General features: G+C 37.5%; 1 protein-coding gene across 1 annotated transcript in view; it reads left to right on the top strand.

Annotated features, from left to right (window-relative positions):
• ZBBX (zinc finger B-box domain containing) overlaps nucleotides 1–14302 on the top strand; it is a gene marked incomplete at its 5' end in the record, with an annotated part of 98255 nt that extends 83953 nt beyond the window's left edge. The window contains 2 exons of the mRNA XM_007948723.1: nucleotides 9234–9372; nucleotides 14176–14302. Coding sequence (XP_007946914.1) covers nucleotides 9234–9372; nucleotides 14176–14302 — 266 coding nt within the window. The remainder of the gene's footprint in view (nucleotides 1–9233; nucleotides 9373–14175) is intronic.
• Nucleotides 14303–14638: the final 336 nt, after the last annotated feature.

The following is a 14638-nucleotide window of genomic DNA, read 5'->3' on the forward strand; positions in this document are numbered from 1 at the left end:
ACCCTTAGAAACCCTACGTGACAGTTATACTCTGTCCTATAGGGTCACTTTGAGTCACTATCAACTTGATTATAATGGGTGGGGAGGCCCTGGGTGTCATAAAGTGTTAAGCACTCAGGTACTGACCAAAAGGTTGATTGTTCGAACTCACTTAGAGAAGTCTCAGAATAAGAGCCAGGCAGTCTGTTTCTGAAAGCTCAAAGCCACATAAACCCTATGAATTAAATTCTTCTCTTGTGACACATGTGGTCATCATGCATAGGAATCGACTTGATGGGAATGGGTTTCTTGGTTAGGGTTCATTGTGGCTCTATTAACTTGAGTTCTTCCATGCTTGTGAATGCAATTTACCTTTATATTTGAATGGCAAATTGATTGATAGTAATGTAATTTTTTGGGGTTACCTTTCTCTTGAACTTTGTATGCACTGATTTATCATTTTCCTGACTTTGCATTCTGCTGTGAAGTAATCTAAGGACCCCTTGATTTTTACATGTCAGCTTCTCTTGTACATACGATATGCTTCTTTCCTGACTAGATACTTGAGATTTTTTTCTTAATATTTGAAATTCAGTAACTTGAACAGGGCTGTGTTCAGTGTCAGTAATTCATCAGTTCCTGAAACAGGGTTCTCTTCCTATCCACAGTTACTTCCTTCTTATTTTCAGAGAAATTTTCTGCTATTGTATCTTTGAATTACATTTCTGTTCCATTTGACTTTCTCTTGCTGAGAAAACAACTTTCTTTAAATTGGATTCTCTTTGTACAATATATTTACTTATGTTTTCTTCATTTGTTTTAACCAGGTTATATTTTCCTTTGCATTTGCTGTGATAATCACAAGCTTGTCTTCTGTGTCAGGATCTCAATTTTTGACTCTTTCATGACCCCAACTGTCCTACCATTTGACACATATATGCCCCACATAATTGTCAAAATCCATATTACCTTAATTTTTTTCCCCTTGATTTCAATGTGGCTTCCACTACTGAAAACATATGGTATCAACAAAAAAAAATTCAAAGCTGAAAATAATTAGGCCATGAAAGGATTATCTAGGCGTGGTCCATTCTTAATTATTTCTTATTTTTAATTCTCTAATGGTATTGCTTTGAATTTTTTTATTGTTGATAATCTTTTATCTTGATATAATTTCAAACTTATAAAAAATTTGCAACAATGAAACAATAGTACAAGGAAATACTTCTGTATGCCTTTTAATCAGGTCACCACTTATCTTTTGCCTCATTTGATTTTCATTCATTCTTGTGCCATCCTGATAATTGTTACTATGCTTGAGCCCATCAGTGTAGCCACTCTGTCAGTCCATGTCATTGAGGGTCTTCCCCTTACTTGTTGACCTTCTACTTTTTTTTTTTTTGATAAGTTCCATGGATCCAGTTCTGACTCACAGTGACCCTGTGTGCAACAGAACAAAACACTGCCTGGCCCTGTGCCATCCTCACAATAGTTGCTGTGCTTGAGCCCATCTTTGCAGCCACTGTGTCAATCCATCTTGTTGAAGGTCTTCCCCATTTTTGCTGATCCTCTTCTTTACCAAGCATGATATCCTTCTGCAGGGAATGGTCCCTTCCAATAATGTGAACAGTATGAGAGACAGTCTGGCCATTCTCACTTCTAAGGGGCATTCAGCTGTACCTCATCCAAGATAGATTTGTTCTTTCTTCTGGCAGTTCATGGTATTTTCAATATTCTTCTTTGACAACACCACAATTCATATGCATCAGTTCTTCTTTGGTCTTCTTTATTCATTGTGCACTTTCACATGTGATTGAAAATGCCATAGCTTGGGTCAGGCATGCTTTAGTCTTCAAAGTGACATCTTTGCTCCTTGTAAAGAGATCTTTTGCAACAGATTTGCCCATTACAATACTCAGAATACTATCATCTAGTGCACAACTCATAAATAAGTTTCTTCAATTGTTCCAATGATGTCTGTTATAGTTTTTCTTTCTTTCTTTCTTTTTTTCCCTTGCTCTAGGATCAAATGCAGGAACAGGTGACTATTTAATTTTTTCCTTTAATTTTGCTATCTCCCTTTTGATTTTTGACATATTGTTATTTTATCTTTATGTTTAATTTTGCACTTTTTGAGAAGTTTGTTTTCATTATTTCCTCAGTAGTCAAAGGTCCTGTGGGTAAATTTCCTGTGGTCCTGATCTATATTTTCTACCAGGTGGATCTTTCATTTAATCATTCTCAGGATGAGGGAGTTTGCTTCTGTAAAGTTGCACCACCTTGGAAATCCTTGAGGGCAGTTCTACTCTGTCCTACAGGGTCTCTATGAGTCAGAATCGACTTGATGGCAGAGGCTTTGGTTTTGTTTTTGCATGCTATGGATTCTCAATATAGTTTGTATACTGAGTTGCTGTGTCATTTCTTTGTATCTTAGTGCTTCATGTTTATTATGGGTGGATTTGTTTATATGCTTTGTCATTTTTGGGATAGTGAGACTTCACTGAGATCTGATGGTCTTTTCTTAGATGTACTGTTTGTGAGATGGGCATTGCATTCTGTGAACTTCAAATTCAGAGACAAGGGGCAGAGTAAATAAAGGAATGGGGAGCTCAGTCACCTTCATTGGGGGATCTGAGCTCTTTTGTGTTTTACTTGATTTTATTAAATGCCAAACTTTATTTGACTTTTTTTGAAGTGTGTTCCATCCTTGTGGGGAAACCTACAGACTTGGAATTTTCTGGCATCTTTTCAGGCCTTGTAGTGGGTATTTACCAAAAAACTTACTGCTGTCAAGTCAATCCTGACTCTAAGTGACCCCTCCTTGGGTTTCAGAGGCAGTATCTCTATGGACATAGATTGTCTGATCGTCCTTCTGCGGAGTGGCTGGTGGGTTTGAACTTCCAGCCTGCTGTTTAGCAGTCAAATGCCTCAGGCACTATACCACCAGAGCTCCCAGTGGGTATTTAAGGGCTTAAAAAATATATATATTAAATATTTTCCCCTTGCCTTTCTCCAGATAGGGGTGGTATGAATGAGACTTCTCAATATGCTTTTTTTTCACTCCTTTTTCTTTTTCTAGTTTGTTGTGTGTTTGCATGCATATTTTTATTTTTTTGTGGTGGATGGATAGATAGTAGCACCCAGCCATACTTTAAGTAGTCTTGTGTTTATTTCCTTGTTTACTCCTTTTCAAAGTTTTTATGTGTACTTCTTGTATCTCTCCTTCTTCTTCTTCTTCTTCTTCTTCTTCTTCTTTTTTTTACTCTCTCTTTAGTTCCAATGTCATTTTTATTTTAATTAGAGGTTGGTGGAGTAGAGTCTGTGATCCACCTTTACCCATCATTCTAAATTACTAACAATCTAGTGTAAATATCTTGAAGATAATTCTACATTAAAGACCAATTCTAACATGAAATATGCCAGATCTGAACTGTATCTAAAAGGATAGTCAAAACCACACAAGCCAGTTGCCATTGAATCAGTATTGACTCATGCAACCTCATGTGTGTCACAGTAGAACTGTACTCCATAGGTTTTCATAGACCAGCATCTTTTGGAAGTAGATTGCCAGGCCTTTATTCCAAAGTGCCTCTGTGTAGATTTGAACCACCAATCTTTTAATGAGTAAAATAAATCCCCCAAAGCCAGCTTGTTTCTATTAAGTTAATTCCAATTCATGGTGACCTCAGGGCAGAGCACAACTGCATACCATAGGGCTTCCAATGACAGTAACCTTAAAGAAAGAAGCCCTGGTAGCCCAACAGTTAAGCACTTGGCTGCTAACCAAATGGTTGATGGTTTGAACCTACCAGTGGCTCTGTGGGAGAAAGACCTGCCAAACTCTTTCAAAAAGATTACAGCCTCGGAAACTCTGCTCTGTCACAGGGGGTGGCGATAAGTTGGAAACGACTTGACAGTATCTAAAAACAACAAAACCTTGAAGAAATAGATCACCAGTTCTTTCCTGTTCAATACTCCTGGGTGAATGGGAACTGCCCTCCTTTTGGTAGTAGCCAAGAGCTTATTCATTTACACCACTGAGGGACTCCAAAAGGATAACAACTTTATATTTTTTTTCAACAGAAAATGAAGGTTTCTTTTGCAATCAGTTGGTCAATTCTATTATTTACAAATAAAATACTGTAGTTTACAAAGCAGTAGTCTCTTTTTTGCACCCCAAATTTTCCATTTCCTTTATCACATTTTGTTCATATATGCTTTCCTATTTTTCCCTTGTTACTCACTTTTTCATACCCAAACACCAGTATTTTAATGTGAACACATAGCATTTTGTATATGAAAGTAAGCACTCATTGCATAGCTGATGAACCACAAGGGCTTTTCTGATGCCCCAGCAGCTGAACACAACCACTTATATCTTGTTGAGCCTGGAATGACTTTTTTTTTTCTATTCAGAAAGATTAGCTTTGGATGAGTGCTCAGCTTTTGGAAAGCTTCACTTGACAGTAAGGTGATAATGCTATGGTGAAATCAGACACCATTTCAGAAAATTCACTAATTCTGCACATGGCCTTTTCAGTCTGTTTAGCATCAATGGGCAGAAAATTTTCACCTAACATTTCACTATTCACACTGCAGTCAGGAAAAACTCATCATGGGTTTGGTCTTACACAGACAGGCACACATTGGAGACTTTTATACAAATGTAATTGTGTTCACTTCTCTGTGGAAGTTGCATTTTTGTGAGAACTGTGCTTCTGACTCGTTTTCTGTTAGCTCTAGGACGTGCTAACTTCTTTTTCTTAAATTCTATTGGGAGCTCTGGTGCTATAGTGCCTGAGGCATTGGAAACAGCCATGCCAAGGAGCTGGGAGAAGAAAGGACAGAAAATAGCTACATTAAGTAAAGCTATCCCTGTCTCTCCTTTGATTTAGATTGCTGGAAGGAGCTGGAGAGGCCATGGGTGGGTGAGGAATGAAGGTTACAGATACAACTTCCTTCTGAATCAGGAATGAGGAGGCAGGAGAGAAGGACTGTTGAGAGCCCAGGCTCAGTGGTCAGGTGGACTTGCTAGATCGTGACCTTGGGAAACCTTATCTCGGGAAACCTTATTTCTTGGGAAACCTTGAGAGACCTTATCTCTCTTTGCATAAGATTATATATATATGTATATGAAACATGAATATATTTAATAGGATCTATCTTATAAAGTTGTTTGATGATTAAATATTTATATGAGACATATATTTATGAAAATTACCCTCTTTATTCAACACACACACTTAACAAAGACTATAAACCATTGCCGTGGAGTCAATTCCTATTAGATCCTATATGACAGAGTAGAATGGCCCATTGTGTTTCCAAGGCTGTAGTTATTACACAGCAGATTTCTTTAGGGCTCCTTTGAATTGCAGGAAAAAAAAAGAAAAAAAGGAGGGTGACGTGTAAATGAAAGGCAGCACATTAACAAACTATCTGACATAAGGAATATGCAATCATTTGATAAGTAATAATAATCCTTGTTGTTGTTGTTATGTGCCCTCAAGTCAGACCCGACTCATAGTGACCCCTTCTTGGCTTTCCGGGGCATTTATCACTACGGAAGTAGATTGCCCCATCTACGCTACCAGAGCTCCTATAATAATCCTTTGTTGTTGTTGTTGTTATGTGCTGTCGAGTCCTTGGGTTTCCGAGGCAGTATCACTATCTTCCTTCCGAGGAGTGGCTGGTGGGTTTGAACCGCCAGCCGTCTGGTTAGCAGGCAAGTGTCTTAGCCACTATGCTACCAGAGCTCCTATAATAATCCTTAGTTGTTTTTATATGTAAGGTTGCCTCATTGGATCTTAATATCTTCCCTGTGAGCTAGATAAAGCAGGTCCAGTCTTATCTCCCCTTTTTGGATATGTTATCTAAGGCTGTGGACAATGTAGTACCAGTCCCATGGGCTCTCCTGTGGCCACACAGAAATGAGACAAACCCAGCCACATATGCCTCCATGGTCCTTTGTCTTGCTGCTTAAATAATTTTAAATCCTTCCAGTCAATATTGTGACCATTTAAGAGGGAGAAAATGTGAGCACAGTGATAGTAAGGGGAAGACAGCATGGAGAGAATAAGAAAAAATGAGATAAACAAGGTAAGGCATAGTGGAACAGGAAAAGAGAGGTGAGGGAAGGAACGCAAAGAGGCAAGCTGGCAGGGGCTTCGAGGCTGGAGCAGGATAAGTGCCCTGGTTGTCACAGCCCACAAATATTTGTAATGTAAATATGGAGCTATGCCAAATAGTCCTTTAGAAGTTGTTTTTCTTTTTCTCCTTGTTTCTCATTGAAGTGTACCTTATCTGCTTTGTTTCCATTCTTTGAAGTTTTTATGTTTCTTTGTTTGTTTTTTCTTTTCTTCCTTCCTGTTATTCAAATGGAGGTCCCTGGGTGGCACAAATGTTTAAACACTCCACTAACAGCAAGTTTGGAAATGCAAACCAACCCAGAGGCACCTTGGGAGAAAAGCCTGGTGGCCTGCTTCCTAAAGGGCATCACAACCTTGAAAACTCTGTGGAGCAGTTCTACTCTGCACACGGAGTCGCCAGGAGTCAGAGTTGGCTCAAAAGTAACTAACGACAACATTATTCAAATAAATTTGAAAAATTCATTTCCCTGTGCAATGCAGTTTTATGCATGTGTTTTAAATGCCTTGGTTTTTAGCAATACACTGTAGAACTCTATGTTTGGTCAGTTTTTCCCACTTTGCCTAATTGCTTATTATTACATTGAAAAGATTCTTCAATGATCAGAGAGCAAACGTTTTCCATTCCTGGGAGACAATAGTTTTACCTCTAATCCATTGCTCAACTATCAGCTGTTTTGACAATTATAAAGTAAAATTTCCAATATAAATGTCAATCCAATCTTACTCAGCCCTGTATTAGAAAATCATGAGACTTGGGTTTTAGTTCAATTGACTTTTTAGGAGCTCTGGTAGCATAGTAGCCAAGGCATTTGGCTGCTAACCAGAAGGCTGGTGGTTCAAACCCATCAGGCACTCCTCGGAAGGAAGATGGGGCAATCTACTTCCGTAGTGATACTGCCTTGGCAACCCAAGGAGGGGTCGCTACGAGTCTGACTCGACGGCACATAACAACAATCTACAATAGTGTTTTTGTAAGCAGTTTTATTTTTCTCTACTTTTTCTTTTACCTAAAATCAAGTGATGCCACTTTTGCTTCTGTTAACATCCCAGGGAATTCTGAAAGATGTGTTTTGCAATGAATAATTAATTCTACAAATATAGGCTTGTTCTATTTCCACTATTTCAATTAGCTCTATTCTGACGCAATTAGAATTCAGCTTGAATATCTCTCCTGGTGATATTTTTTAGATCTAAGAATCACTATTAGGTTTTAGTACTGTCATTCCAATAATTCCAAATCCTGAAATTTATCTGCTTTCTCACAGGCAGCATTCCCTATCACTAGGAGATATAAAGGCATGCCTGTCTTCTTTTCTCTTATAGAAAAATTAGGAGATAATATCCCAAAATTAGAGAATTAGATTCTTATACATAGCAATTTACAATATAGGCAAATTAAAAGAGCTCAGGTTTAGTTCCAGCTCTTCTATCATGTGGTTGTGTGATTTTAGACAAGCTACCAGTTCTCTATGGATGCTTAGTTTCTAATCTGTAACAAGAAGAGATGAGAGTAGTCAGATTGTTTCAAAAATTTGGACTAAGGAATTTATTTTTTCAAAATTAATTTTACATAAATCCCCAATATTTAAACTAGATTAAATAAAACTGTCCTGATTGTTTTGGGGACAGTAGGAGCAGGAACCTCATGCCTAAAGCAAGTTGCCATAGAGTCAACTCGGAGCCATGGCAACCCCATCTGTGTCAGAATACAACTGTGCTCCATAGTTTTCAATGCTCATTTTTCAAAGTAGATCTCCAGGTCTTTCTTCTGAGGAAACTGTAAGTGGGCTTAAACCTCCAACCTTGCTGTTAGTAGCTGAGCACACTGAATATTTGCCCCCACCCACACCTTAATTCATTTATGTATTATAATTTGAAAGTCACTGGGCTAAATAATTGTAAGGCCTCTTCCGGCTTTAAAATGTATTGAAGTCTATCTGTCAGCCAAAATAATCTAAGTTACTTTCAGTAAAAGAATCTCTGCTTGCTCAAAAACTTCAAGCTGCTATTAACCACACACACAAAAAAAAATCTGTTCAGTCATGTGTAGAATACATGTAGCTTAGTGTTTAATTGGGAGCTCTGGTAGCATAGTGCCTAAGGCACTTGAATGCTAGCTAGAAGGTTGGCTGTTCAAACCCACCAGCCACTCCTCGGAAGGAAGGTTGGGCAATCTACTTCCATAGAGATACTGCCTTGGAAACCCAAGGAGGGGTCACTATGAGTCAGAGACAACTTGATGTCACATAACAACAACAGTGTTTAATTAGTCCTCTGACCAGAATGTTTACTTGGCAATTTCATGAGAGTGAAGGAATCATAATACCCAATAATTTTAACAGTTTAAAATATAACCATCTTAGTTATAATCTCCTGTATAATTTGGATGACTCTTAAAACTTCATCACTGACAAAAAGAAAGCATTACAGGATTTCTAAAGTAGTGATGATATTTATTTCTATCTTGATATTTATTTCTATACTTGATTTTTTACTAATTCATATAAAGACTTTTTTTTTCCTGTTTTCAATTTACACTATTTGTCCTTGCCTAGTCTGAATTATAGGCTAGTTTCATGAAAAGGGAAAAGATTTAAGAGTTCTCCTTATTTCAAATGCAAATGGTTATTATCTACCCAAACTAAAACAAAGAAGCAAAGAAAGGAAGGATAGCTTTGCCAAAGCTAACCTTTTATCTCAGACTGTGTGGGGGTAAAGCTTTTATTTCTAGCAGAAAAAAAGGAAAAAAAAAAAGAGAAATAATACAGTGTTTAACATGCAGGCAAGTTGAGGAGATGCACAATATTCTAAAAAGGATCACTTGGTTTTCTTTGAAATTGTGTGAATTCTCAGGACATTTGACACATTTTTGAAGTGTATACACATAAATTCGTATGATTAAGGCCCTAATTTGACATCTTAGATTCATTTTACTTCACACTTACCCCACAAGCATCCACACAGAAAATTGAGGGACAATTAAAAATACGTACTGACACTCTTTTTACTACTTGTAGTTTACTTGAGGTAAACTTTCAGCACCATAAGCTGAACATTTGTTTCTTGAATTTATGTGTTGACAATGTATGAAATAAAATATTTCAGATCCTTCAGAAAAACTTTACAGCCTAACCTCAGAAGAGTTACCAGCATTCAACAGCCATTTACAGAATATGAGTGATACTACTGTGGATTTCCTTAAGACCTCAAACTCCAGGGGCCCCTGTGGATTTCAGCAACAGAGGTAGGTTAAGCCTGCTGCTTACTTGTAAAAATAGTGCATAGTAAAATATTTGACAAGCCCATCTAATTGCCTTAACTGTATGTCTTAGTTATCTAGTGCTGCTATAACAGAAATATCAAAAGTGGATGGCTTTAACAAATTCAGTTTCTTACAGTTTGGAAGCTAGAAGTCCGAATTCAGAGTGCAGGCTCTAGGGGAAGCCCTTCCCCCTCTGTTGGTTGTGGAGGAAGATCCTTGTCTCTTTGAGCTTTTGTTCCAGGATGGTCTTCATGTGGCTTGGCATGTGTTCTCCTATCTCTGCTTCTTAGCTTGCTAGCTTCAGTCTCTTTTTTATTGCAAAAGAGACCGATTCAATATACATCCTACACTAATCCTGCCTCATTAGCATGTCAAAGACAACCCATTCCCAAATGAGTTTATAACCACAGGCATTAAGGTTAGGATTTACAATACATATTTGGGGGGTCACAATTCAATCCATAACATTCTACCTCTACCCCCCACAAATTCTTGTTCTTGCCATATGCAAACATTCATCCCAACACATCATTCCAAAAGTCTTAATCAACCCCAAATCCAAAATCTCATCTGAATCATCTAACTCCAATATGGGTGAGACTTTAGGCATATTCCATCCTGGGGTAAAATTCCTCTTCATCTGTGAACCTATGAGATCTAGACTACAGGTTTTCTATTTCCAAGGTACAATAGTGGAACAGGCACAAGGCAGACATTTCCATTACAAATGGGAGGAATTAGAGGGAAAGAAGAGATAACACGTACCTAGCAAGTTCAAAAACCAGCAGAACAAATTACATTAGCTATCAAACCTAGAAAATATTCCTCTGTTTCCTGCCCTCCAGATTCTGGGTGTTGGTCATGCTTTCTGGATTCTGACAGAGACTTCTTGACCCTGGGCTTCAGCCCTGCTTTTTCTGGGACAGTAACTCTGCCCCCTTAGCTTTGGGTGGCCCCATTCTCCTTGTATATCTGAATGACACTCCCACCCCCTTGGCCCCAGCAGGCCCTTTTCTTCTGCCCATTGGGCATGGCAGCCCTTCCTGTCTGCTTTGAGTTCAATTCCACCCTTCTAGAACACATTAGTGACAGCCTGAAACTTTGGAACAAGTTGGTGGAGATCCAACTCTTTGAAATCTATGAGAATGGGCTTTCCCCTTAGAGATCCAGGAGAGCGAGCCCTCACCATTTAAAGGCCCTGCTTCCCTGTTCCTTCCGACTGATCTCTGAGCTGCTACAGGGATAGTCCTTTCCTTTTCTTGGAGGACAACAGATGTGGCTTTTTTGGCCTGTTCCTGCCTATAGAATTTCAAGAGGCAGGTAGTGTTCTTTCCTTTCATTCTTACTCTGTTCCTTTCAGTCTAAGGTGATGGGTTGTCTACTTTGGTAGTTGGTTAGATCCATCAGTCACAGGCTTAATCTCTTTAACAAAAAAATATTTAGCTATGTGCTTGGAGAATATTCTAGGATATGTGCCCTTACTGTGTATAACAGAATTTGCCAGATCTTTTAAGTTCTGTTTTCATTTTTCAGAGTTCGTTTTTTAAGTCCATTTTTTTCCTCTCACATAGTAGTATAAGTAACTTGGAAAAACCATATGCCTCTAGAAGATCTTGCTTCAAAATCTCATTAGCCATATATCCAGATTGGATCACATACAAGTTCTACTTTCCAGTATACTTTACATCTGAACATAATTCAGGCAAGTTCTTTGCCCTTGCATAAAAAAGAAAAACCCTTCCTCCATTGTTCAATCACACATTCACCATTTTCTTTTAAAGTTTCACCAGAAACACATTTAACATCCACATTTGTAACAACATTCTCTTGCTGACACCATATGCATTCTCTTAAAACAATAAAAATTTTCCCCATAGCTCTCCTCACTTCCTTCTGAGCCCTCACCAGAGTTCTTTGATGTCCATAATTCTACCAACAGTTCCTTCAAGTAATCTCAGCCTTCACTATTAGATGCCTTACGACTCTTCCAGCCTCTACTCAATACGCAATTCCAAAACCACTTCCACATTTTAGGTATTTGTTAGAGCAGCACTCCACTTTCAGTACCAAATTTTATATTAGTTATCTAAACCCACTGCCATCAAGTTGATTCCGACTTACAGCTATACCCTTTGGGTTTCCAAGACTGTAGATCTTTGCAGAAGCAGACTGCCTCATCTTTCTTCCATGCAGCAGCTGGTAGGTTCAATGTGTTTTTATAACAGAAATACCACAGCTGGATGGCTTTAACAAATTTATTTTCTCATAGTTTACAAAGCAAACAAACAAACTCACTGCCATCCAGTCGATTCTGACTCATAGCAACTCCCTTTGGGTTTCTGAGGTTTTAAATCTTTATGGATGTAGATTGCCCCATCTTCTTTCCTCAGAGCAGCTGGTGGATTGGAACCACTGACCTTTTGGTTAGCAGCCAACTGCCTTATCCATTACATCACCATCACTACTTTCTCAATTTAACAACAAGAAAAACCCTCAGTGCCTTTGAGTCAGATGTGACTCATAGAGACACCTCCTTGGGTTTCTGAGGCCGTATCACTATGGAAGTAGATTGCCTAATCATCCTTCCGAGGAGTAGCTGGTGGGTTTGAACTGCCAGCCATCTGGTTAGCAGTCCAAATTCAGAGTGAAGATTTTAAGGCTCTGGAGGAAGGTCCTTGTCTCTTTGAACTTCTGCTGCAAAGCAATCATTATGTGGCTTGGCATGTGTGTTCTCCCATCTCTGCTGCTTAGTTTGCTTGTTTAATCTCATATCTCAAAGAGAATGACTCAAAATACACTCTGTACTAATCCTGCCTCATTAACATATCAAAGGTAATTTATTCCTAAATGGGATTATAACTAAAGGCATAGAGGTTAGGCTTTACAGCACACATTTTGGGAGGGTCTCAAATCTATAATACTATTGTTGTGTTGTTGTTGTTGTTATGTGCCGTTGAGTCAGACCCTACTCATAGGCATAGCGATTCCTCCTTGGGTTTCTGAGGCAATATCACTACAGAAGTAGATTGCCACATTTTCCTTCCGTGAAGTAGCTGATAGGTTTGAACTGCCAGCCTTCTGGTTAGCAGTCAAGTGCCTTACACACTAAGCTACCAGAGCTCCTTACAATACTATATAAAGAAAAAATCCTCAAATGTATACTTTATATACCTATTCTTTATAAAGTGTTTGGTTCCTTTTCTGACCTGTTAGTGAGATTTAGTAAAAGGCTTGTAAAGTTTTACTTTAACTTGAAGAGATAGGTCTGCTGCATAATGTATATCAGGAAAATGAAAAGACATTTGGAATTTAATAATCCTTCATCATTTCTTCTCATACTGAAAGACAATTTCATTACTTGAATTAATTAAACTAATAAATTTCAATGCTTTGCATTAATAGAATTTTACCCAATGTGAATATAGTTTTTAAAATAGAATATTGAGAAGTTTCTGTCTTAAAATTGAGTCTAGATTGTTAATAAGAGCATATTTTAATTTGTATAATTTCATCAGTGATCAATTTATAAGGGACATAAGTTATACCACTAAATGCTTTAGAAAAGTAGTCCATTGTTTTTGTTTAGTAATGACAACCTGAAATTCCTTGAAAAAGGAGAATGCTCCTTCTGGAATAAATATAAAAGTAAAAAGTCCTTTGACTTGTAAATCCCTCTGATTTCTTTGAAATGTCATATTACAGTAAAAGGGAATCTGTGACTCTGTCTTTCTGAAGGATAAAGTAATTGAAATATAATTTTTGGGTTTTTGCTTTTCTACTACTTAAATTTTTAACAAAACAAAACGTGAAGCCAGTATCCAGTTGCTAATTTTTATTTCCTAAAATGTCATTAAAAACAAACTAAACCTACCACTTACCCTCAATATCATTTCACTGAAAATATAAGAACAACGCACTAGCAGAAGAAAACACAGTCTTTTAACATTATTATAAATGCTGTGGGAAAAGTCAAAACTGCATTATTGTTTTCTCTTTACTTTTTGGACCAGAGAAAACTTTACCACCATTAGATCTACACTGGTCCACAGATTAGAGTTTAGAAACTGCTGGTTTGGACTTTGTTGTATATAAGAAATAATCTGAATAACAATTCTATCCAGCATAGGGTGAAATATTTTATATTAAAGGCATACATGGGCAGAGAATCCAGATGATTTAGGATGGAAAAATCTGAATTATATAGGTTCCTCTCTGTCCCCTCCATGTTACCTATCTTTTGAAACCTCAGACAACTGAAGTGCTAGAGTTTCCACCTGTTCCCTTGCCACACAATAAAATACAACAAAATAAAATAACTATATAATTGCTGTCATTAATTTTGACTTTGGCATATCTTGACTGGCTATTCACAGAGTCCTAATTTACTGTACACAAAAGAGGTGATTTATCTGGCAATCTATTCACTGGGATTCTTTTAACCAGCCAGTATAATGATGAATGTTCTTAATGATGACCCTGAGGCTCTGAAAGTTTCTGAAGTACCTTCTGAATCACCAATGAAAGATACAACCGGAGACCATAAAAATCTTCTCCTTGGTTCCACTGTGGCTTTATATTTTGGGAGAGTGAGAACTATGAGAATTTTTCATTAAAAGGAGGCATGGTGTATTGGGCATGTTGAAAATTATGGCCCCGATCTGATACAGCCCCCTCACATCCACCTGTCTCCAATGACTCCAGAGTATTTCATATTGATCAGAAGATAAATGAAGAGCTGAAACCTGGTTCTGTACAATGTGTATTGATCTTTTAATGTATTTCCAGTTCTTCTGGAAAAGATACTGAAATTCCATTTTGGCTGACACCTTCTGAGAGCACTACAGATGAGGATGAAGAGGATTTCATGGACAAGCAACATGTCATTACACTGCCGTGGTCAAATAACATTTAATGATAATGCATTCATTATTTTTTTCCATTTGTACCCAGGGTAAGGGAAACAACTGACAAAAAAGTAACCCAAGTGATTACCTGTCTAGATGCTAGAGATTTTGATTATTAATGTCTCTGATATTTCAAGACTGGCAGACTAATAAAAGTTAGTAAAATTATAAGAGCTTTTTCTTCCAAATGATATATTGTATGTCAAACACAAATCTATTATTTCAGATCATATTAATAAAATTTGGCGAATTTTAAAAAATAACTATTATATTTGTGTCTATAGAACCTATCATAAGATAGAACAAGATTATACTTTAAGTAGCATTTGATTGTTAAGTTATAG

Source organism: Orycteropus afer, unplaced genomic scaffold (assembly GCF_000298275.1).
Source record: "Orycteropus afer afer isolate SDZICR_OR568_19922 unplaced genomic scaffold, OryAfe1.0 scaffold00220, whole genome shotgun sequence".
Lineage (NCBI taxonomy): Eukaryota > Metazoa > Chordata > Mammalia > Tubulidentata > Orycteropodidae > Orycteropus > Orycteropus afer.